Source organism: Mobula birostris, chromosome 4 (assembly GCF_030028105.1).
Source record: "Mobula birostris isolate sMobBir1 chromosome 4, sMobBir1.hap1, whole genome shotgun sequence".
Lineage (NCBI taxonomy): Eukaryota > Metazoa > Chordata > Chondrichthyes > Myliobatiformes > Myliobatidae > Mobula > Mobula birostris.
In genome coordinates this window covers 68,358,431-68,380,751 of record NC_092373.1, presented here as the reverse complement: position 1 = coordinate 68,380,751, position 22,321 = coordinate 68,358,431, and the positions used below count along the sequence as shown (strand labels likewise).

The window sequence follows — 22,321 nt, the reverse complement described above, 5'->3', positions numbered from 1 at the left end:
TGCCATTGTGTGCAGAGAGTAGTGGACACAGCCTGGTCCAACATGGGCACCGCACTTTCCACCACTGATGACATTTTCAGGGAGGTGCTGCCTCAAGAGAGCATCAACAATCATTAAGGATCACAATCATTAAGGATCCCCACCATCTGGGCCATGCCCTCTTCTTACTGCTATCAAGAAGGTACAGAAATGTTAAGTCCCACACCATGAAGTTCAGGAACAGCTACTTTTCAACAGCCACCAGGTTCTTAAAACCACCTGCACATCTCTAACTCTACCTCAGTAATGGAACACTATGGATCACCTCTTGCACTATGCTGGATTTAACTTTGATTGAACCTTTGTTTTTTTTATTGTGCAAAAGCAAAACTTAATGCAATTTTTTGTAAAATGTAAATGCTTGTTGCCTGGATCCACATGCCTGTGATACTGCTGCGAGCTTTTGCATTGTAACTGTACCTCACCTTGCTTGTGCACGTGACAATAAATGTAACTCAATTTATGAAATATATAGAGTTACTGCTCACTGCAGAATGATTTTTGGCTGAAACTTTGGTTTCATTCTGTGCAGATTGCACATGAATATAGCTATTTCTGGGGAATTAAACTTTTGTGCCAAGTTAGGAGTATATGTAAAGTATGTGTACGTTATTCATTTCTGTTGCTGCATTATCTGCAGAGAATAAGGCAGAGATGCTGCTTTTGTTTTAGCAATGGCAGACACTTTCCTCCAAAGTGCAGTTTTTTTTAGAATGGAAAGGAAAAAACAAAATCAGTGTTTCTTTTCTAAAGCAACATATACACACAATGATAAAATGTTTTTTTAACATGATAGCAGCTAATTTGTTGACTTGAAAACTACAATATCAAACCCCCACTGACTATCACCGATACATGTCATGAAGTTAGTGTAATACATAAAGTATACTATAAGTTACAATAAATCTATATTATATACATCCATATTAAATAGTGAAAAAAAGCCAAAAGAGTTCATGGACCATTCAGAAATCTGATGAGAAAGAGGAAGAAGGTGTATGCACCTGTGTGTCTGTCTGTTTTCAGGCTCCTGTACCTCTTTCTCTGATAGTTCTCCTCCCAAATGAAACTAAATCTTTAAGACAAGCTCAAAAAATAAATTTTGGAAAATATATTTCAAAAAAGAGAAAAGTCTACTAAAATTCACCCTTTGGGAGCTGGCATTCCTCATCATAAGGTGCTGCAACTGGCCAAGATTCTGCAGAGCTATCAATACCAACCCTTTGATCTACATCAGGAAATTCATTCATGTACAATGGATGTTAGAATTGACATCATAGTGTTTGATTACAATGCTATTCAGATAGTTTACTATTTTAATGCATTTTAAAAATCTTTCCTGGTGATACAATCTTCAAAATTTATGCAATCTTTAAGAGAGGGAAGAAAAAGGAAAATGGCAAAAGAGGAAGAGGAATTGATATAATTGCACATGAAACTTGAATTAATTATCTCAAAATCATCATCAGATTCAAGTAAAATGAATGCCCTTGATTAATAGTACTTTAACAAACTTCCACTCCATTTAGATGTTCAGGAAATTAATTTTACTACCAGCTTTTTGCAGATTCAGTCACACTGTAGCACATGTTACTCGAGGGATTTATGACAGCTACAGCATACACTTCCTAGAAATCAATTCCAGACTTCATCAGGAAACAATCATAAATCAGTGTGAATTTACAAAACATCACAGAACTTTCAATGTTTCTGTAAAGTGTTGCCAAGATCAATGATCATCAGCCAGCGCTTAAAAAAACTAATCAAACACAGAAAAAAATTAAATGCCCAATGAAAATGGACAGGCAAAGAACAGGACTAAAAATAAAATGTGCACCCATTCAAACTGAAGTGACAATTATAAGTCATGACATGATTGCCCTTGCAATCTATTCACTTTAATAGTAGAGATTTCAGCTGTCAGCAGAGGAGCAGATAGTGGCATTAGGCCTTGGAGTCAGATGATGTTGCTCTTAACTCCCATCCCAGAGATTTGAACACAAAATCTCCAGCCTAATACTCAGTGCAGCAATGACTAACTGTCGCCCTGTTAGAGGTGCCATGTATCAAAACAGAGACAAAATTGAAACCTGCTGCAAACCCTTCTGCAATTACCCTTTCCATTCTGTAAGGTTGGATGGAGCAAGAGCTGGCAGGCCATACGTGAATCCCAAGTGAAAAGGGGGTGATAGGTAGGTGAGTGTGAACAATGTATGAAGCTGGGAGCGGATAGATGGAAGTGACAAGAGTTGGGATCTGATTGGAGAGGACAGAGGAGCACGAGATAAAATGAAGGAGGTGAGCAGGAGTGTGTGGATGATGGGTAGATCAAAAGGGCTGGGTAGGGTAAAGAGATAGGGTGATGGGGGGCTGCTGGAATAAGGGGAAAAAGGGGTCAGAGGGGGGATTGTTAATGGAAGTTAGAGAAATCAATTATCATGCCATCAGGTTGGAGACTACAAACTCAGAATGATGTGCTGTTCCTTTAATCTACGTTTAACTTCTAACAAGTTGATTGCACAGCAGCACAAATATAACAGGCGATGGAGGGTAGAATCAATTGACATGGTGCAGAGTAAGAGGTGGGGCAGTTAGGTAGGTGAGATGTGGAAAATGTAAGCATTTACTGTTGATCAAAAGGCAGGTGGGACCTTTTTTTATTTTTATTTTTTTTTTAGTCCTGACGAAGGGTCTCGGCCTGAAACATCGACTGTACCTCTTCCTAGAGATGCTGCCTGGCCTGCTGTGTTCACCAGCAACTTTGATGTGTGTTGCTTGAATTTCCAGCATCTGCAGAATTCCTGTTGTTTGCAGGTGGGACCTGAAGGGTTGTAATGGAGCAATGGTGGGGAGAGGAGGAACTGTCATTAGATTAGAGAAACTGCTCAGTAGTGATTGAAGGTGGGCTCCCTCTGCTTATCCCAAAGCAGGCTTGCTCCCCTTACATAAACCTATTTCTGAATAAGTGGTCCATCAATTGACAGGCACACCTCTACGAAAATGATGCAAGTGTCATGGTGTTGAATGCTACTGCTAATATCCCAATGCTTTTACACACATTGCTTTGTAGGGACCTGGGAGGAAAATTTCAGGCTTCATAATCTATGCAACAAACTCCACTTGGTTATGCATATTTTTTTCTAAAACAAAATCCATAACACACAAACACAATCTGTGCTATGCAACAGAATTTCTAGCCTAATTATCTGAAGATAGTTGTAATGTCCATATTGCTAGGTTTGCTGATGCTCCTAAACTCAGTGGGAATGTGAAATGCAGAACAATGAACAGAGACACCTCTTTCTCCCTTATTAGGGAGAGAAAGAGCCTGAGGTAAGTCGAATACCAGATGAACAAGTAATCTTTGGAGTACTGCAGGTCTGTGTCCTTGCTCAGGCTCAAGTGATCAGTGGCGGATGCTGCTTCTTTTTTTTGCCAGAGGGGGAAGGGGGAGGGGTTGTTGCTCGCTGCCACTTACGCGTAGGAGGAAGGGGAGCTGGGGGGGGACTTTGGGGTTCTAATATTTCACTGTCATTCATTCTTTGGGGGCACCCATGGATGGTTGTGAAGAAAAGCATTTCAGGATGTATATTGTATACATTTCTCTGACATTAAATGTACCTTTGAAAACTTTGAAGCAGGATATTCTTATAAAATAGGAACTAAAAATTGTTGTGCCTCCCAGTTTTCTAATTATTCAGACAACACTAAGCATCAAATTCAGCACTTACAAAGCTTAAGTTTGCCCAGTAATTGTCCAAGTAATACAAGCCTTCAAGTCTTGGTTTAACAGCCTGTGCTTTTAGAAGTTGACATAAGACAGAATGAGAATAAGTAACAATTAGTCACAGCAACAACCACCGAGGCGAGAATATAGAAAGGGAAGTGGTGTTTGGGTCAGGTAGTTAGGTTGGGCCAGTAATTTTTCTCCTGCATGGAACAATGTACCAGAAGTACAAAATGCATATGGCTATACACATCAAATTTACTGGAGAACGCAGCAGGCCAGGCAGCATCTCTAGGAAGAGGTACAGTCGGCGTTTTGGGCCGAGACCCTTCGTCAGGACTAACTGAAAGAGCTAGTAATAGATTTGAAAGTGGGAGGGGGAGGGGTGATCCAAAATGACAGGAGAAGACAGGAGGGGGAGCAACTTTGATGTGTGTTGCTTGAATTTCCAGCATCTGCAGATTTCCTCGTGAATGCATATGGCTGTAGTGTCCAAAGCAGAACCTGAGTCAACAGTCACTGCTAGGATAAATTACGTTAAAAAACATGACCTTTCTTTCTAAAGTATTTGAAAGCCATACATTATTATAACGTAAAACTGAATTGAAGTATTTTTTAAAAAAAATTTGTTGCACAGGATTAATAAGAAACAGGAGCAGAAGGCCATCTGACTATACAAACGTGCAGTGTGATTCAATAATGAACTACAAATGCCCCTTTTCTGCTCCTCCCCCTCAATCCCGACGACTCTAGCATCTATTTCTCATCTCGGATCTAAATGTTGGTCCCTTACTTTGAGACTGTGAGCCACGGTCTTAACTCCTTAACCAGGAAACTACCTTTCTCCTTTCCAATCAAGCCCTCCGAATATTTTGCCAGTCTCAAGAAAGTCCTTCTCACTCTTCTAAACTCAGCAGAACAGAAGCCAAATCAGATCACATTCTCCTCATATGACAGACCTGTCAGAGTCACAGAGCAATATTGCATAGATGCTGCTCCTTTAGTCCCAACTAGTGACTAAATTCCCAATTTTCTCTGTCAAGCCCATATACCTCTAAGCTCTGCCCCTCTACGTAACTATCGATGCACTTCTTAAATAATACTATTGTACCTGCCACCTCAGAAACTTCACTGCACTCTAAAGCAGGCAACATTGTTTTTTTGTAAGGGAACTATAATTAAGCAATACTTCAAGTGTTGTCTCATTTAGGTATTATATCTTTATAACTAACTTTACTTCCGTTCTCAGATTCTCTTGCCAGAGACGTCAACATGCCACGTGCCTTCCTAATTGCCTACTGCACCTCCATGTTGATATTCAAGTGCCTTTGAACATCCTTGAACATCAATACTCACACTCGCATGGGCTCCAGCTATGCCTGCCTCTTCGTTGGTTATGTGGAACAGTCTGTGCTCCAAACATATTCTGGTACTGCTCCCCAACTTTTCCTTCGCTACATTGACAACTACATTGGTGCTGCTTCCTGCACCCATCCTGAGCTCGTCAATTTCATCAACTTTACTTCAAACTTCCACCCAGCCCTCAAATTCACTTGGTCTATCTCTGACACTTCTCTCCCCTTTCTCGATCTCTCGGTCTCCATCTCTGGAGACAGACTGTCCACTGACATCTTCTACCAAGCCCACTGACTCTCATAACTACCTCAACTATACCTCTTCCCACCCCGCCACATGCAAAAATGCCATTCCCTATTCCCAGTTCCTCCGTCTCTGCCGCATCTGCTCCCAGGATGAGGTTTTCCGTTCCAGGACATCTCAAATGTCCTCTTTCTTTAAGAATCGTGGTTTCCCTTCTGCCGTCATCAATGATGCCCTCACCCGCATCTCCTCCATTTCCCGCACTTCGGCTCTCACCCCATCCTCCCTCCACCACAACAGGGACAGAGTTCCCCTTGTCCTTACCTACCACCCCACCAGCCTCCGGATCCAGCACATTATCCTCCGCAACTTCTGCCACCTTCAACAGGACCCCACCACTAAGCACATCTTTCCCTCTCCACCCCGCTCCGCTTTCTGCAGGGATCGTTCCCTCCGCAACTCCCTGATCCACACGTCCCTCCCCACGGATCTCCCACCCGGCACTTATCCCTGTAAGCATAAGTGCTACACCTGTCCCTGCACCTCCTCTCTTGCCACCATTCAGGGTCCCAAATAGTCCTTCCAGGTGAGGCAACACTTCACTTGTGAGACTGTTGGGGTCATCTATTGCATCCAGTGCTCCCGGTGCGGCCTCCTCTACATCGGTGAAACCCGACACACATTGGGGGACCGCTTCGTTGAGCACCTCCACCCCATCCGCCACAACAGACAGGATCTCCCAGTTGCCACACACTTCAACTCTGCTTCCCATTCCCATTCAGGTATGTCCATACATGGCCTCCTCTACTTCCATGATGAGGCTAAACTCAGGTTGGAGAAGCAACACCTCATATACCGTCTAGGTAGTCTCCAGCCCCTTGGTATGAACATAGAATTCTCCAACTTCTGGTAATTCCCTCCCCCTCCCTTCCCCCATCCCTATTTCACTCTGCCCCCTCCCTCAGCTGCCTATCACCTCCCTCATGGTTCCGCCTCCTTCTACTACCCATTGTGTTTTCCCCTATTCCTTTTTCACCTTTCCTACCTATCACCTCCCTGCTTCCCCTCCATCACCCCTTTATCTTTCCCCTTACTGGTTTTTCACCTGGCCCTACCAGCCTTTTCCTTCCCACCCTCCCCCACCTTCTTTATAGGGCCTCTGCCCCTTCCCTCTACAGTCCTGACAAAGGGTTCCGGCCCGAAACGTCGACTCATTGTTTCCACGGATGCTGCCTGGCCTGCTGAGTTCCTCCAGCGTGTTGTAAGTGTTGCTCAATACTTCCCAATCTCTGACCAATAAAATACTCTGCAATGTCTTCTTCTACTACTGAAGCGTACAACTTCACATGTTGCCTTTATCTGCACATTGTCGTTCACCAACTCAGCTCATCTACATTTGCTTGAAACTTCTTTACATTGTCATTGCAACTCACATTCCCAATGAGTTCAGGAGCATCAGCAAACTTAATAATAATGCACTTGATCCGCTTGGTAAAGTCATTGAACTAGATTGCAAGTACTGACCCTTGAGGTATCTCAATTTATTGCCTGCCACCCTGACAAGCACCCACTTAACCTTGTTTTCCATCTAATAACCAACTCTCCATCCACACTGATACATTAGCAATTCAGTTGTTCTACATCTACTTCATCAATTTTGCGTGCATCTTACTGAAAACTCCTGAAAACCCTATACACTAATTCCCCCCATCTGCTCTAACACAGACTGAAGCAAGACTTTCCAGGCGCAGATCCATGGTCTCGTGAGACTAATGGATGCCACCACCACTCTACAAGAAAACAAACTCAAAGAAATTCCAATAGATTACTAAAACATAATTTCCCTTTCATAAATACACATTAATTCCAAGCAATTACATTAATTTCCTTTATAGATTACATCATTCTGTTGACTCCAAAGCTAGCTGATTAGCCAGCCCCATTTCTTCTCTTCCTAGAACCTGTAGACAACTTGATCCTACATATGGTACTGACAGGGACTGTGACATAATATAAAAAATCTTCATTATACAATGGAAAATATATTTACTTTTGTAGACTTAACAAGATACAAAAGGATTTTGAAAATTGACTTACGGTCTAGTCCATTGATGTACCTCATTGTTATCTCGCAGTGCCCCCAGACTGCACTGACTATTGGGTACAGTTTTTTCCCTTTTAGTCCTCTGAAGGCCACACCTAGATACTGTCCATCCACTATGAAACTCAATGTTCCTTCATCCATGTCCAAAACCACCAAGAAACTATCTGGCAGAACAAAAGATTCATCTGGCTCCAGAAACACCGGGTAAGTTGATGCTGGTTGATTTTTACTGTTGTGATACAGTTTGTTGCGACCCAGATCCCAGCCCCACGATTCATTATTGCTGCCAACTAAGGAGGTGTATCCTACAGAATGCAATGGAGCTTCTGAAGTCGCCACTCCAACAACTGCATGTGTTCCTCGTTGTCTAGTGGGCCAGTGAATCTGCCAGACGTGAAGGCCTCGAGTATACCCTACTTTACCTCGAATACAGTCTGTGCTTTGGGCAACTGGATGTCTGTGAAAGGTTACCTTGTCATCTTCTTTTACAAAAATATTCAGAGAACGGTCTTCATTATTCCAGGCATGCTTGAGCTGAACTTCTCGAGAAGCTGATGGCATGTCCAGTAGCATATCAAGCCGAGTTGGTTTGCAAAAGTCAGGACCTCGTAATTCTCGCTTAACAGGTCTGTAGGCTGGTTCCCTTACATCCACAGACTTTATATTCCCTGAGATTTTTTGGCCCATTTCTTGACTCAAAAACCACTGAGATGGTTGCTTTCACCTGCTGTTACCTCATGTAAGCTCTTCACAGTCATCCAAAATTGTGACAAGCAAACTGTTCCTTTCGTAGTCACAGAACAAGCTCCGTTAAGTAGATCTAAAAAAAACAAGAAAGGAAGATTTTCATACATATATTTTACTTCATTAACATTTTATACATACTCGTTTGATGGAATGATGTGGTATAAACTGAATGACCTTTGCTAATTCACACAACTCCTAGACTGGAACGAGTAAAAGAACTGAAGTTTTTCCCACATTAGTGTAAGTTCAGACAAAAGTTCCTATGATTCACAATATGATGCAGACATTTACCTAGACTGCTTCTTTAAGTCTGTTCCACTTTATACAGGCAGTGATGAGTCACTGTATAGAGAACACTTTGTCAAAATTCCTGCCAGACATATTAATTTAAATTTCCATTCATATCATATGAAATGCATTTTCCTGTGTCCAACAAAACCTACATTGTATGTTTCCACATCCTCCTACACGCTTTAGGGAAAATTCCACATATTTAAACTTAAATTTATAATGTAAATAATAAAATAAACTTTGCTATATTGGAAATTACCGTTCCCAGTGGCAAGTAAGATAACTTAAAACGTCCACGCAGTTTTACTATGCAGTTGAGCTTACTACCCATAACCACTGCAGGCCTGTAAATAAAAACACCAAATTTAGGCAAAATGTTCACGAGTAAAATTGAAAGGAAAGAAGAAACTGACTGGCAATTCTTTTCTATATAAAAGAAACCAAACAATTGACACCTAGACTTTTACAGTTACCATATATTTCAACAGATTTGATGTAAAAAAGATGTTTCTCCTGGGATTACTCAAAATTTGATGCTATAAATAAAGAGTTCTGAATAAATCCAGAAAGAAACTGGAAACAGCCTTTTTTTTTTTGCTTAGGACCACTGACATTGTGGAATTCAAGGGTGGTTGACACAATCAGCATTCATGCAATGAAGTGAAGCTACACAGATATGAAAGAGAAATGGAAAAAATTGAAATGTTACAAGGGTAAGACTTCAAAAAGAATACTTGGGGAAAGCTTGTGTGAAATACACTTAAGTAGAACAAAATTAGGTACCTAATAAGGCAGTATTATGTTCATAATAGCACACACAAAATGCTGGAAGAACTCAGCAGGCCAGGCAGCATCTATGGAAAAAATCTATGGAAATTTTGTGCAACATTTTCATATGACCTTTCCAAATCTTCTTTATTAACTTAAGATATATGAATAGAGGAGCGGAGTTGATGACATTACTGAACGTGTTCGATTCAAGATATTGGTCTAGCCCTGTTTTGTTCTGTTTGCATTTTTTAGGTTTAGTATTTAGTGTTTTTTTTTTCTTTTTTTTTGGGGGGGGGGAGGTTCTTTGTTTATATATATATATTTTTCTTTTTATTTCTTTATTTTTCTTTATGACTAATTTCATCATGTGTTTGGAAGTCTATTATACCCATGTTATTTGAAATTTTTTCAGTATATGTTTATAATAACATTACTCCAATCTCTCTGTATTAACATTGTTATTGTGTTTACAATTTTGAAAATTAATAAAAGATTTAAAAAGAAAAGGAAATTTTGTGTGTGCTGCTCGGATTTCCAGCATTTGCAGATTTTCTCCTATTTATGATTATGTTCATAGTGTTTTGCTGCTGTTCTCCATCTACTTCAAGGTTTGATGCGAGTGTATCCAGAGATGCAGTTCTACACACCACTGGTGTAATGCGTGCTTACTTGAGTTGCTGTTGCCTTCCTGTCAGTTTGAACCAATCTGATCATTCTCCTCCGATATCTCTCTCTCTCTCTCTCTCTCTCACACACACACACACACACACACCAACAAGGCGTTTTCGCCCACAAAACGGACACTCACTGGGTGGCTTGTTTTTCACACGATTCTCAGTAAACTTGAGAAATTATTCTGCATGAAAATCCCAGATCGGCAGTTTCAGATACACAAACCACTATGTTTGGCACCAGCAATCATTCCATGGTCAAATTTGCTTAAATCACATTTCTTTTCTCATTCTCATGTCTGGTTTGAATGAGTTGCTACCACACAACTGGCTGATTAGATACTTGTATTAACAAACAAGTGTACAGGGTACCTAATAATGTGGCCTCTGAAGGTATTATTACCAGCTGATATCCTTGTAAACTACCTCTTCAGACCGAGCCAGCATCACCTTGAGAAACATACATTGATTACAGGAAACTAGGCTGGATTTATTAAAGGCAAATCATATCATACTACCTTATTAGTGGTTATTGATGAGTGACAGAGAAGACAGCTATAGAGCCACACACGCAAAATGCTGGAGAAACTCAGCAGGCCAGGCAGCATCTATGGAAAACGAGTACAGTCGACGTGTTGGGCAGAGACCCTTCATCAGGACTGGAGAAATAAGATGAGAAGTCAGAGTAAGGTGGGGGGAAGGAAGGAAGAAATAGAAGGCAAAAGATGAAACCGGGAGGGGGGAGGGATGAAGTAAAGAGCTGAGAAGTTGATTGGTTTAAAAGATAAGGGGCTGGAGAAGAGGGAGGTGATGGTGAGTAAGGAAATAAGAGAGAAGAAAATGGGAATGAAGGGGGAGCATTACCGTAAGTTTGAGACATTGACGTTAATGTAATCAGGTCGGAGGCTACCCAGACGGAAGGTAAGGTGTTGTTCCTCCCACCTAAAGGGGACATCAAGCAGTAAAGGATGCCATGGACTGTCATGTTGGCATGGTAATGGGAAGTGGAATTAAAATAGGTGGCCACTGGGAGATCCCGCTTTTTCCGGGGGACAGAGCATAGGTGTTCGGCAAAGCGGTTTCCCAATATAACCACACTGTCTACAGCACCTGATGGACTTCAAAAAAAGTTTGATTAGGGGGCATTTAATTGTATCAAGAATGTAGCCTATGGAAAGAAATAGGCTACACAAGTAACAGATATGGCATTGGCTAAGAGAAAATGGAGAAAGGAGGCGGGGGGGGTTAAATCTTCAATTTTAAATTGAAGGGGATCAGATAGTGGCCAGAAAACACTTTCCAAATTTGTAGTTGATGCAAAGTTTGGAGGCATAAGGAACTATGAGGAGGATGGTAATGCTCATCGTTCCTCAAAGGATAGATGAGGACCAACTTAAAGGGGAGGTGAAAATACCATTGAAATTGAGATTTTTCTTGACCAGGCATGACATGATATGATGAAACTAAAGTTGATACGTAACATACAGTGCCTATAAAAGTATACACCCCACCTCAGAAGTTTTCATGTTTTATTGTTTTACAAAATTGAATCATGGTGAATTTAATTTGGCTTTTTTGACAATAATCAACAGAAAAAGACTTTTTTGTGTCGAAGTGAAAACAGATCTCTACAACGTGATCTAAATTAGTTACAAATATAAAACACAAAATAATTGATTGCATAAGCATTCGCTCCCTTTAATATGACACGCCAAATCATTACTGGTGCAGCCAGCTGGTTTTAGAAGTCACATAATTAGTTAAATGGAGATCTGTTTTTGGAGACCCGTGTGCAGTCAAGGTGTTTCAATTGATTGTAATAAAAATACACCTGTATCTGGAAGGTCCATCTGTTGGTGAGTCAGCATCCTGCCAAAAGTTACACCATGAAGACAAAAGAACAATCCAAGCAACACTGTAAAAAGGTTTTTGAAAAGCACAAATCAGGAGATCAATACAAGAACATTTCCAGGTAATTGAATATCCTTTGGCGTAAAGTCAAATCAATCATCAAGAAATGGAAAGAATATTGCACAGCTGTAAGTTAGCCTAGAGCGGGCTATGCTCAAAAATCGAGTGACCGTGCAAGAAGGGGACTAGTGAGGGAGGCCACCAAGAGACCCATGACAACTCCGGCAGAGTTACAAGCTTCAGTGGCTGAGTTGGGAGAGACTGTGCATACAACTGTTGCCCAGGTGCTTGATCAGTCACAGCTTTATGGGAGAGTGGCAAAGAGAAAACCACTGTTGATAAAAACTCATGAAATCTCAGCTAGAGTTTGCCAGAAGGCATGTGGGAGACTTTGAAGTCAGCTGGAAGAACGTTCTATGGTCTGATGAAACCAAAATTGAGTTTTATAACCATCAGACTAAATGTTACATTTGGTTTAAGCCAAACACCACACATCATCGAAAACACACCATTGCTACCATGAAGCATGGTGGTGGTTACATCATGCTGTGAGGTTGCTTCACTACAGCAGGCCCCGGAAGGCTTGTGATGGTAGAGAGTAAAATGAATGCAGAAAATTGGGAGATTTGTTTTCCCATCCAGAAATGACCCCAAACATAAAGCAAAGCTACACAAGAATGGCTTAAATACAATAAAATGGCCAAATCAGAGTCCAAAGCTCAATCCAATTGAGAATTTAGCTGGACTTGAAAAGCACTGTTCACTCATGATCCCATGTAATCTGACTGATCTTGAGAAGTTTTGTAAAGAAGAGTGGGGAAAATGTGTGTCTAGATGTGCAAAGATGGGAGAGACCTATCCTCACAAACTCAAGGCTGTAATTGCTGCCAAATATGTATCTACTAAATACTGACTTGAAGGTGGCAAGTAATTATGCAATCAATTATTGTGTTTAATAATTGTAATAAATTTAGACCAATTTGTAGAAATTTGTTTTCACTTTGACACAGAAGAATCTTTTCAGTTGATCATTGTCAAAACAGCCTAAATTAAATCCACTGTGATTCAATGTTGTAAAACAATAAAACATTAGGACTTCCAAGGAAGGGACAGATGAAGACTTTTTATGGGCACTGTATCACAAATAAAAGAAGATAGTTATGGTTATTGAGGTGAATCAACCCTGCCCCACAATATCACAGCAAGAGTTTCTCTGGGCAGTGCTTCAAAGACTTTGCTTCCATCACAAGATCAGAGATCAGGACACTCTCCAACGGTTTCACGATGTCCAAATCCATGTACTTCTCCTTAGTAAATGCAACATGCCAGCATGCAACATAAGCCAGGCAATACCAACGCAAAATAACATTTGCAACAAAAGGGCACCTGGCATTCCCACCTCCAAAAAGAGAGAAACTAATCAGTTGAATTTGACTTCAATAATATCACCATTATCAGAACTCCCATTCTGGTGCTCACCACTCAGCAGAAACTCAAATAGACCAGTCAAGAAAATACTGTAACCGTAAGAGCAGTATTTTGCTGCAAGTGATTCCCCTTCTGATAGCTTAAAGCTTTTTTTCCAACTCCAAGGAATAATGCAGGTGTGAGATGAAATATCTTCCCCTTGCCTAGATAAATGTAGTTTCAGCTTTGAAGCAGAGCACCATCTTTGCTAAAATAGCTCAAGTAATTTCCAGATGCAACACTAAACATACACTCCACCTCCTCCCCACCCCCCACTAGTAGTGCATGGTCAATGTAATTACTCACCAAGGCTAGTCTCACAGTATCTCCCATTGAAAAGGACGAGATCACCACTTCTCCTTCTTCATCACTTGGTCTAAATTTTAGAACTCCTTACGCAAAAGAACTATGGTGTACATCACCAGAAGAACTGAATCACCACATTCACAAGAACAATATGGGTGACAATAAATACAGCTGTTGCTACCAATGCCCAAGACACTAACATAAATAACAGAGAAAATTACATTTTGTCAGAGAGAAGAGGCAATTGAAAATATTTTTCAAACATCTGATGTAAGGCTATGACACAAAACATTGGCAATGCCTTTCACAGAAACATAGAAAACTTACAGCACAATACAGACCCTTCAGCCCACAATGCTGTGCTGAACATGTACTTACTTTAGAAATTACCTAGGGTTACGCATAGCTCTATATTTTTCGAAGCTCCATGTACCTATCCAGGAGTCTCTTAAAAGACACTGTTGTATCTGCCTCCACCACCGTCATCTGCACCCCATTCCATGGACTCAACACTCTCTGCGTAAAAAACTTCCAAGCACCTTAAAACTGTGCCCTCCCATGCTAGCCATTTCAGCTCTGGGAAAAAGCCTCTGACTATCCACATGATCAATGCCTCTCATCATCTTATACACCTCTATCAGGTCAGCTCTTGTTCTCCGTCACTCCAAGGAGAAAAGGCCAAGTTCACTCATAAGGCATGCTCCCCAATCCAGGCAACATCCTCGTAAATCTCCTCTGCACCCTTTCTATGGTTTCCACGTCCTTCCTATAGTGAGGTGAACAGAACTGAGCACAGTACTCCAAGTGGGGTCTGACCAGGGTCCTATACAACTGTAACATTACCTCACAGCTCTTGAACTCAATCCCACTGTTGATGAAGGACAATGCACTGTATGCTCTCTTAACCAGAGTCAACCTGCGCAGCAGCTTTGAGTGTCCTATGGACTCAGACCCCGAGATCCCTCTGATCCTCCACACTGCCAAGAGTATTACCATTAGTACTATATTTTGCCATCATATTTGACCTACCAAAATGAACCACCTCACACTTATCTGGGTTGAACTCCATCTGCCACTTTTCAGCCCATTTTGGCATCCTATCGATATCCCGCTGTAACCTCTGACCACCGTCCACACTATCCACAACACCCCCAACCTTTGTGTCATCAGCAAATTTACTAACCCATCCCTCCACTTCCTCATCCAGGTCATTTATAAAAATCATGAAGAAAAGGGGACCCAGAACAGATCCCTTAGGCACACCACTGGTCACCAACCTCCATGCAGAAAATGACCCATCTATAGCCACTCATTGCCTTCTGTGAACAAGCCAATTCTGAATCTACAAAGCCTCCTTACTTTCCCCATAAGCCTTGCATGGGTATCTTATCAAATGCCTTGCTGAAATCCATATACACTACATCTACTGCTCTACCTTCATCAATGTGTTTAGTAACATCCTCAGAAAATTCAATCAGGCTCGTAAAGCACGACCTGCCTTTGACAAAGCCATGCTGACTATTCCTAATCATATTATGCCTCTCCAAATTTTCATAAATCCTGCCTCTCAGGATGTTCTCCATCAATTTACCAACCACTGAAGTAAGACTCCCTGGTCTATAACTTCCTGGGCTATCTCCACTCCCTTTCTTGAACAAGGGAGCCTCTCCCATCCCAATTGATGATGCAAAGATCATTGCCAGAGGCTCAGCAATCTCCTCACTTGCTTCCCACAGTAGCCTGGGGTACATCCCATCTGGTCCCGGAGACTTATCCAACTTAATGCTTTCCAAAAGCTCCAGCACATCCTCTTTCTTAATGTCTGTATGTCAAGTTTTTCAGTCCACTGTAAGTCATCCCTATGATCACCAAGGCCCTTTTCCGTAGTGAATACTGAAGCAAGGTGTTCATTAAGTACCTCCACTATCTCCTCCGATTCCATACAAACTTTTCTACTGTCACACTTGATCAGTCCTATTCTCTCACATCTTATGCTCTTGCTCTTCACATACCTGTAGAATGCCTTGGGGTTTTCCTTCATCCTGCTCACCAAGGCCTTCTCATGTCCCTTTCTGGCTCCCCTAATTTCATTCTTAAGCTCCTTCCTGCTAGCCTTATAATTTTCTAGATCTCTATCATTACCTGTTTTTTTGAATTTTTCACCCTAAAGATGAATCAATCTGCTGAGTTTGGGTTTTCTTCTCCGTGATTCCAGGATCTGCAGTCTCACTTCCACGTAACAGAATAAGTTAAATTGCTCTTCATTAAGATCAAAGTCCTCAATGGTCTGAATGAGCTCTTTTCATACATTAACCATTCTGGTGATCCAATATTAGAATTCTAGCATAGGTGAGTATAAATTTCAACATGGGAATTGCGTAGCCTCAGTTGAAGCAAAAACTAGGTCTCAAGCCTTGTGCTTGCCTGCTGCTGAAGAACGCAGAAGAGACACAGAAGTGCTACAGCGTGGTTGAGCTTGGCTGAGGCCTGGCCTTGCCCATTAGTGCTGCCCTCCCGTGTTCGAGTGGTGGAATGACAGGCTGGATTGCGTGCATCTGAACACTGCCAGGATACTGTACCATCGATTGCTGGACAATGTCGCTCAGGGTCTTGGACTATATATGCTTCTTTTTTTGAATGAGTATGCTGCTTTGCTTGATATTTTGAATTATGTTACTCGCTATTTTTGAATGTTTGCTTACCATTTTGAATATTTTGCACCTTGGCCCCAGAGAAATGCTGTCTCACTCAGCTATATCAATGTATGTTTTGAATGATAATTGATTTGATTTGATTTGATTTGATTTGAAACTTAGTAAGCTGCATGTCTAATACTCTGCAATCACATTTCTGACCATGCCACAGTATGGATTGACAGTAAAAAGATAAAATCTGCAGGCACCTATTGCAGATTATGGCCTGCCTTCATAGAATGTTTTCGATGATTGCACACTCCAAATCTTCATTTTCACTGCAACGTTCAAGATGATTGTCAATACCTCAAATTCTTCATAGTACCTAACCTGTTGAAGTAGTGAAATCATTTCACTTTCACTCCCAGTCACTTCTAGCATATCCAAGCCTGAATGTTTGAGATCACAGTGAGCGAAACAGTTCTGAATTGCCTTACTGCTCATTTCCAGCTAACTACCAGTGACAAAAGTCACTGCTTTTTGAACAAAAAAGATGCACTATTTAAAAACTGTTCAGTCTCAGCACAGCATAGAGTCTAACACCTACACAAATGCATGCGACTGACTGTAGTTGGACATTGTTCAACAACAGTCTCCTGTCCCAAATAAGCAGCACAGTGTCCAAATAAATGAAGGGAATATCATCTATTTTCTTGATTAGATTTGTTCTTTAAGGGTTGTCCCAAATAAGCAGCTACCCCGATTTACTGAAGGCCCAATTAACCAGAATCCGCCGTACTGACTTAGTCGTGCAAGCTGGCATCCCCTAGCTCCACTGATTAAATTAGAATCTGGAAGGTACAGCATAAAAATATCAGAATCAGAATCAGGTTTATTATCACCGGCATGTGTCGTGAAATTTGTTAACTTAGCAGCAGCAGTTCAATGCAATACATAATATAGAAGAAAAATAATAAAATAATAAGTAAATCAATTACTGTATATGTATCTTGAATAGATTAAACATCGTGCAAAAAACAGAACTAATATATACTTTAAAAAGTGAGATAGTGCTCACGGGTTTAATGTCCATTTAGGAATCGGATGGCAAAGGGGAAGAAGCTGTTCCTGAATCACTGAGTTTGTGCCTTCAGGCTTCTGTATCTCCTACCTGATGGTAACAATGAGGAAAGCGCTTGCCATGGGTGCTGGAGGTCCTTAATAATGGACGCTGCCTTTATGAGACGCTGCTCCCTAAAGATGTCCTGGGTACTTTGTAGGCTAGTTCCCAAGATGGAGCTGACTAGGTTTACAACCTTCTGCAGCTTCTTTCGGTCCATGCAGTAGCCCCCCCTCCCCCCAATACCAGACAGTGATGCGTCAGAATACTCTCCATTCTCCTTAACTTCTCGAATCTACTAGTCATCTACACACCAATGACAAATAATCGACCAACCACATACATACTTTTAAGATAATGGAGAAAATGGAACACACAGACGAAACAAATCTAATTATTTCACTATGCCTTCAGCTGGAAAGGCCTTAAGTTCTGGAATCCCCACTTTTAAACTTTTCCACTTCTTTCCTTCTTTAAGATGCTCCTTGAGATCTCTCTGGATATGAATCATATGCCCTGCTAATGTGCAGTATTTGTTGAACACTGTCCTGCATAAAAATTGACAAATTGGTCTGTTATTCCTAATTTCATACAGTGAAATTCTTTGCTCTGTATGCTTCCATAAAGATCATTTCATCACATCAGTACATTGAGGTGGTAGAAGGGAGAAGACTGAGGATTGTTTCATGCTACTCCCAATACACAAGTACTCTGACAGGAAGTGATAAAGCAGTGGCAACTGGGGACATGAAGGGGTGGGTTAATGAGCAGTGGTGCTGATCAGTCTTACTGCTTGGGGAAAGTAACTGTTTTTTGCATTTAGTAGTCCTGGCCCTCCCTCCCTGATGGGAGTAGAACATGCAACCCATGAGCAGGGTGGGTAGAATCCGTCATGATATTGCTGGCCTTTTTCTGGCACCTTCTGTATACCTGCCCTAATGGTGGAAGGCTACCTGTTGTAGAGACTTGCTGACCATTGCAGTGTAGTTTCCATAGCATGCAATGATGCAGCATGTTAGGACGCTTTACTGTGCATCTGTAGAAGGTAGTGAGTATTGATGTGCATAGTCCAACTCTCTGCAGCCTCCTCAAAAATAGAGATGTTGATGAATTTTCTTGATGGGGTAGAATGCAACATGTTGATGCCACTAAAAGGAAGGCAAGACAGCGGCTATATTTCATTAGGAGTTTAAGGAGATTGGTTTGTCAACTAAAACACTTGAAAACTTCTATTTGACTGGCTGCGTCATCATCCCATATGGGGGGGGGGGGAAAGAGAGGGGTTGCTGCTGCACAAGGTCAAAGTAAGTTGCAGAAACTTGTAAAATTAGTCTGCTCCGCCACGGGTACTAGTTTCCGTAATATCCAAGGAGCAGTGCCCAAGGAAGGCAGCGGCCATCATTAAGGATCCCCACCATCCAGAATACGCCCTCTTCACAAGTCAACTGTCAGGAAGGAGGCAAGGAGGTAAGGAGGTACAGAAGCCTGAAGGCACACATTCAGTGATTCAGGGACAGCTTCTTCCCCTCTGCCACCCAATTTCTAAATGGACATTGCACCCATGAACACAACCTCACTACTTTTTTTTTTATTTCTGTTTTTTTTGCACTACTTATTTTAACTAAGCTGTTTAATAGACAATATATATATTTAATGTAAGGTTTTTCCCTATTTATTAATCAAGAATTTCATTGTACTGCTGTCGTTAGGTTTATGAATTTCATGGCATACACCAGTGATATTAAGTCAGATTCTGATTATAATTTTCACATTTTAACATTACTACACATAAAGAAAACTAAAGTTTTGTCCAACAATACAACTATTTCTTCTTTTGAAGCCAAGATTAATCAAGATGCATTGAGATTAATGAAAAGTATTTGACACATATGCACGAAAGGCTACATATTAACAGATTTTATTTTCCTCCCAATGCCAATGTAACAGCACCTGCGTATCCAATGCATGCATGACATTATCTTCCCACATGTGCACATAATCCAGAATGGATTCTGTTGCACATTATAAAGAAATCAAGAGAAGGAAACTGGACTGCTGTTTGTAATATTCATCATCAAAAAGCATAATATCTTATAATTTATCCAGATGGAATGTGGTAAACCATGTATATATGTTGTAACTCGGTTACCTGTCTGGACACGCCCCTCTGCTGATTGCCCCTGTGGCTCTTCCCACAGAGTCCTGTATAAAGGTGTTCGCCTTGCCCCTCCCCCTCAGTCCGGGGGCAGACACTCACTGTGGAAGTCGTATTGTACAGCGAATAAAAGCCTTTCAGTATTTTACCAAACCTCAGTCTTTTGGAGTAATTGAAGGTGCTTCAATTTTATTCGCTGTACGTTTTAAAACATGGAACAGTCCCTGAGACCAGAAAAATTAGACCTCAATCCGCAAACACCTGAAGCTGGAAACGCTTTCAATCTCTGGCTGGCCTGCTTCGAAGCATATCTAGAGGAGATTAAAGCCACCGACCCCGTAGCGAAGCGCAGAGTTCTACTCTCCAGGGTCAGTCCACGGGTCTATTCGCTGATCAGAGACCAGCCAAACTACGATGGCACAATGAACGCACTCAAAAGACAATACCTGCGGCCGATAAACAGCGTCTATGCTCAGCATCGCTTAGCGACATGGCAACAATGCCCCGGGGAATCAAGTGCTGAGTTCGTCCAGGCCCTACGGACGCTCGTGCGAGCCTGCAATTGCCAGGAGCTGACAGCAGCGCAGCATGCAGAGCTCTTAGTGAGAGACGCCTTCGTCACAGGGACCAGGTCAATGTACGTGCGCCAGCGGCTGCTGGAAGAAGCCGATCTTACCCCAAGTTCGGTGATGGAGCTGGCTGATACATTGGAGGCAGCTCTGCATAACTCCGAGGCTCTCCAGGCACGCGATCCCCCGATGGCCTCGTGGGTGCCGCAGACCCCGCAACCTGCCGGCGAATCGACCTCGGCTGCCGCCAGTCGTCAGTCCGCCAAGTTCTACTTCCGCGGACTGGAGAAGCATCCCCGGAAACGCTGCCCGGCCCGACAAGCTACCTGCTCCAGCTGCGGAAATAAGGGCCACTTCGCCAAAGTCTGTAAGTCAAAACCGCGAGCGGGATCGAGCATCGCCGCGTGCGAGACGTGGGGGTCGCCATCTTGCCTGCCATCTTCCCTGCACGCCACCACCACGTGCAAGACATGGGGGCGGCCATCTTGGTCGGCGCCACCTCCCACCGCCTACGACCAACGGGTGCTCACGGGGCACCCCGCCACGCCGGACAAGGCAGCGACCCCACCCTGGCTTTCGTGACCCTCGACCAAAGCGCTCCCCACCAGCTCGCAAGGTCAATGATGGACATCCTGGTGGAGGGGCACAGGACAAGCTGCCTGTTTGACACAGGCAGCACGGAGAGTTTTATCCACCCGGCCACGGTGCAGCATTGTGGACTCATGATACGGCCGGTAAGTCGCAGGGTCACCATGGCCTCCTGGTCGCATACTACAGACATCCAGGGGGGTTGTGTAGCGACGCTAGTGGTGCAGGGCACAGAATATCAGGACTTTACGTTACTGGTCTTGCCTCAACTGTGTGCCCCTGTGCTGTTGGCGTTGGACTTCCAGAGCCACCTGAAAAACGTGACAATGAAGTATGATGGGCCCCTCCCACTAATTACTGTCATAAATCCCCTGTTTTGTAGAGATATGTCACGTACCCCGCTACTGACCACACACACACACCGACCCGCGCATCCCACCCAACATCATGCCAACTGCCACACTACCAACACCACTTGCGGCCTCTCCACCCTCAGGATCCCTCCCCCACTGCTGTTCGCCAACCTGACCCCCGACTGTAAACCCGTGGCAACTAAAAGCAGGAGGTACAGCGCCGGGGACAGAGCTTTCATTAAGTCGGAGGTGCAGCGGCTGCTCAGGGAGGGGGTCATTGAGGCAAGCACAAGTCCTTGGAGGGCGCAGGTGGTGGTTGTTCGGAACGGGGAGAAGAATAGGATGGTCGTGGACTATAGCCAGACCATCAATAGGTTCACACAGCTCGACGCGTACCCTCTACCCCGCATCACAGATATGGTCAATCAGATAGCACAGTACAAGGTGTACTCGACCATAGACCTAAAATCCGCTTACCATCAGCTCCCCATCCGCCGGGAGGACCGCCCTTACACTGCCTTCGAGGCGGACGGCAGGCTTTATCAATTCCTGCGCGTCCCCTTTGGTGTCACGAATGGTGTATCTGTCTTCCAGAGGGCAATGGACTGGATGGTGGACCAGTGCCAACTGAAGGCCACGTTCCCATATCTGAATAACATCACCATCTGCGGTTACGACCAGCAGGATCACGACGACAACCTCCAAAAATTTCTCCAAGTGGCCAAATCTTTCAACCTCACCTATAACAAGGACAAGTGTGTATTTGGGGCCACCCAACTTGCTATCCTTGGGTGTGTCGTGGAGAATGGAGTCATTGGCCCTGACCCCGACCGTATGCGCCCCTTGCTGGAACTCCCTCTTCCCAATACCCTCAGAGCCCTCAAAAGGTGCCTGGGCTTCTTTTCATATTACGCCCAATGGGTCTCTAACTATGCAGACAAGGCCCGCCCCTAGTCAAGTCCACCACATTCCCCCTCTCTTCTGAGGCCCACGCGGCCTTCAACCACATAAAAGGGGACATCGCCAAAGCAGCAATGCATGCGGTGGATGAGGCCATTCCCTTCCAAGTAGAGAGTGACGCCTCCGACATTGCACTGGCTGCTACCCTCAACCAGGCAGGAAGATCAGTGGCGTTCTTCTCCCGTACCCTTCAAGGCCTTGAAATTCAGCACTCTGCGGTAGAGAAAGAGGCCCAGGCCATAGTGGAAGCTATAAGGCACTGGAGGCACTATCTTGCCGGCAAAAGGTTCACCCTGCTAACTGACCAGCG

The 22,321-nt window shown here is 43.0% G+C and overlaps 1 protein-coding gene across 4 annotated transcripts in view; it reads right to left on the bottom strand.

Annotated features, from left to right (window-relative positions):
- The window catches only part of LOC140195933 (SPRY domain-containing SOCS box protein 1-like), a 251,720-nt gene that overhangs the window by 107,481 nt on the left and 121,918 nt on the right, over positions 1-22,321 (bottom strand). For 3 of the 4 annotated variants that reach the window (XM_072254618.1, XM_072254619.1, XM_072254620.1), the window contains exon 2: positions 7,463-8,289. In XM_072254618.1, the coding sequence (XP_072110719.1) occupies positions 7,463-8,156 (694 nt within the window). In that variant the 5' untranslated portion in view covers positions 8,157-8,289. Of the gene's footprint in view, positions 1-7,462; positions 8,290-10,467; positions 10,513-22,321 lie in introns of those variants that run through there. The other variant, XM_072254621.1, reaches the window with a different exon arrangement.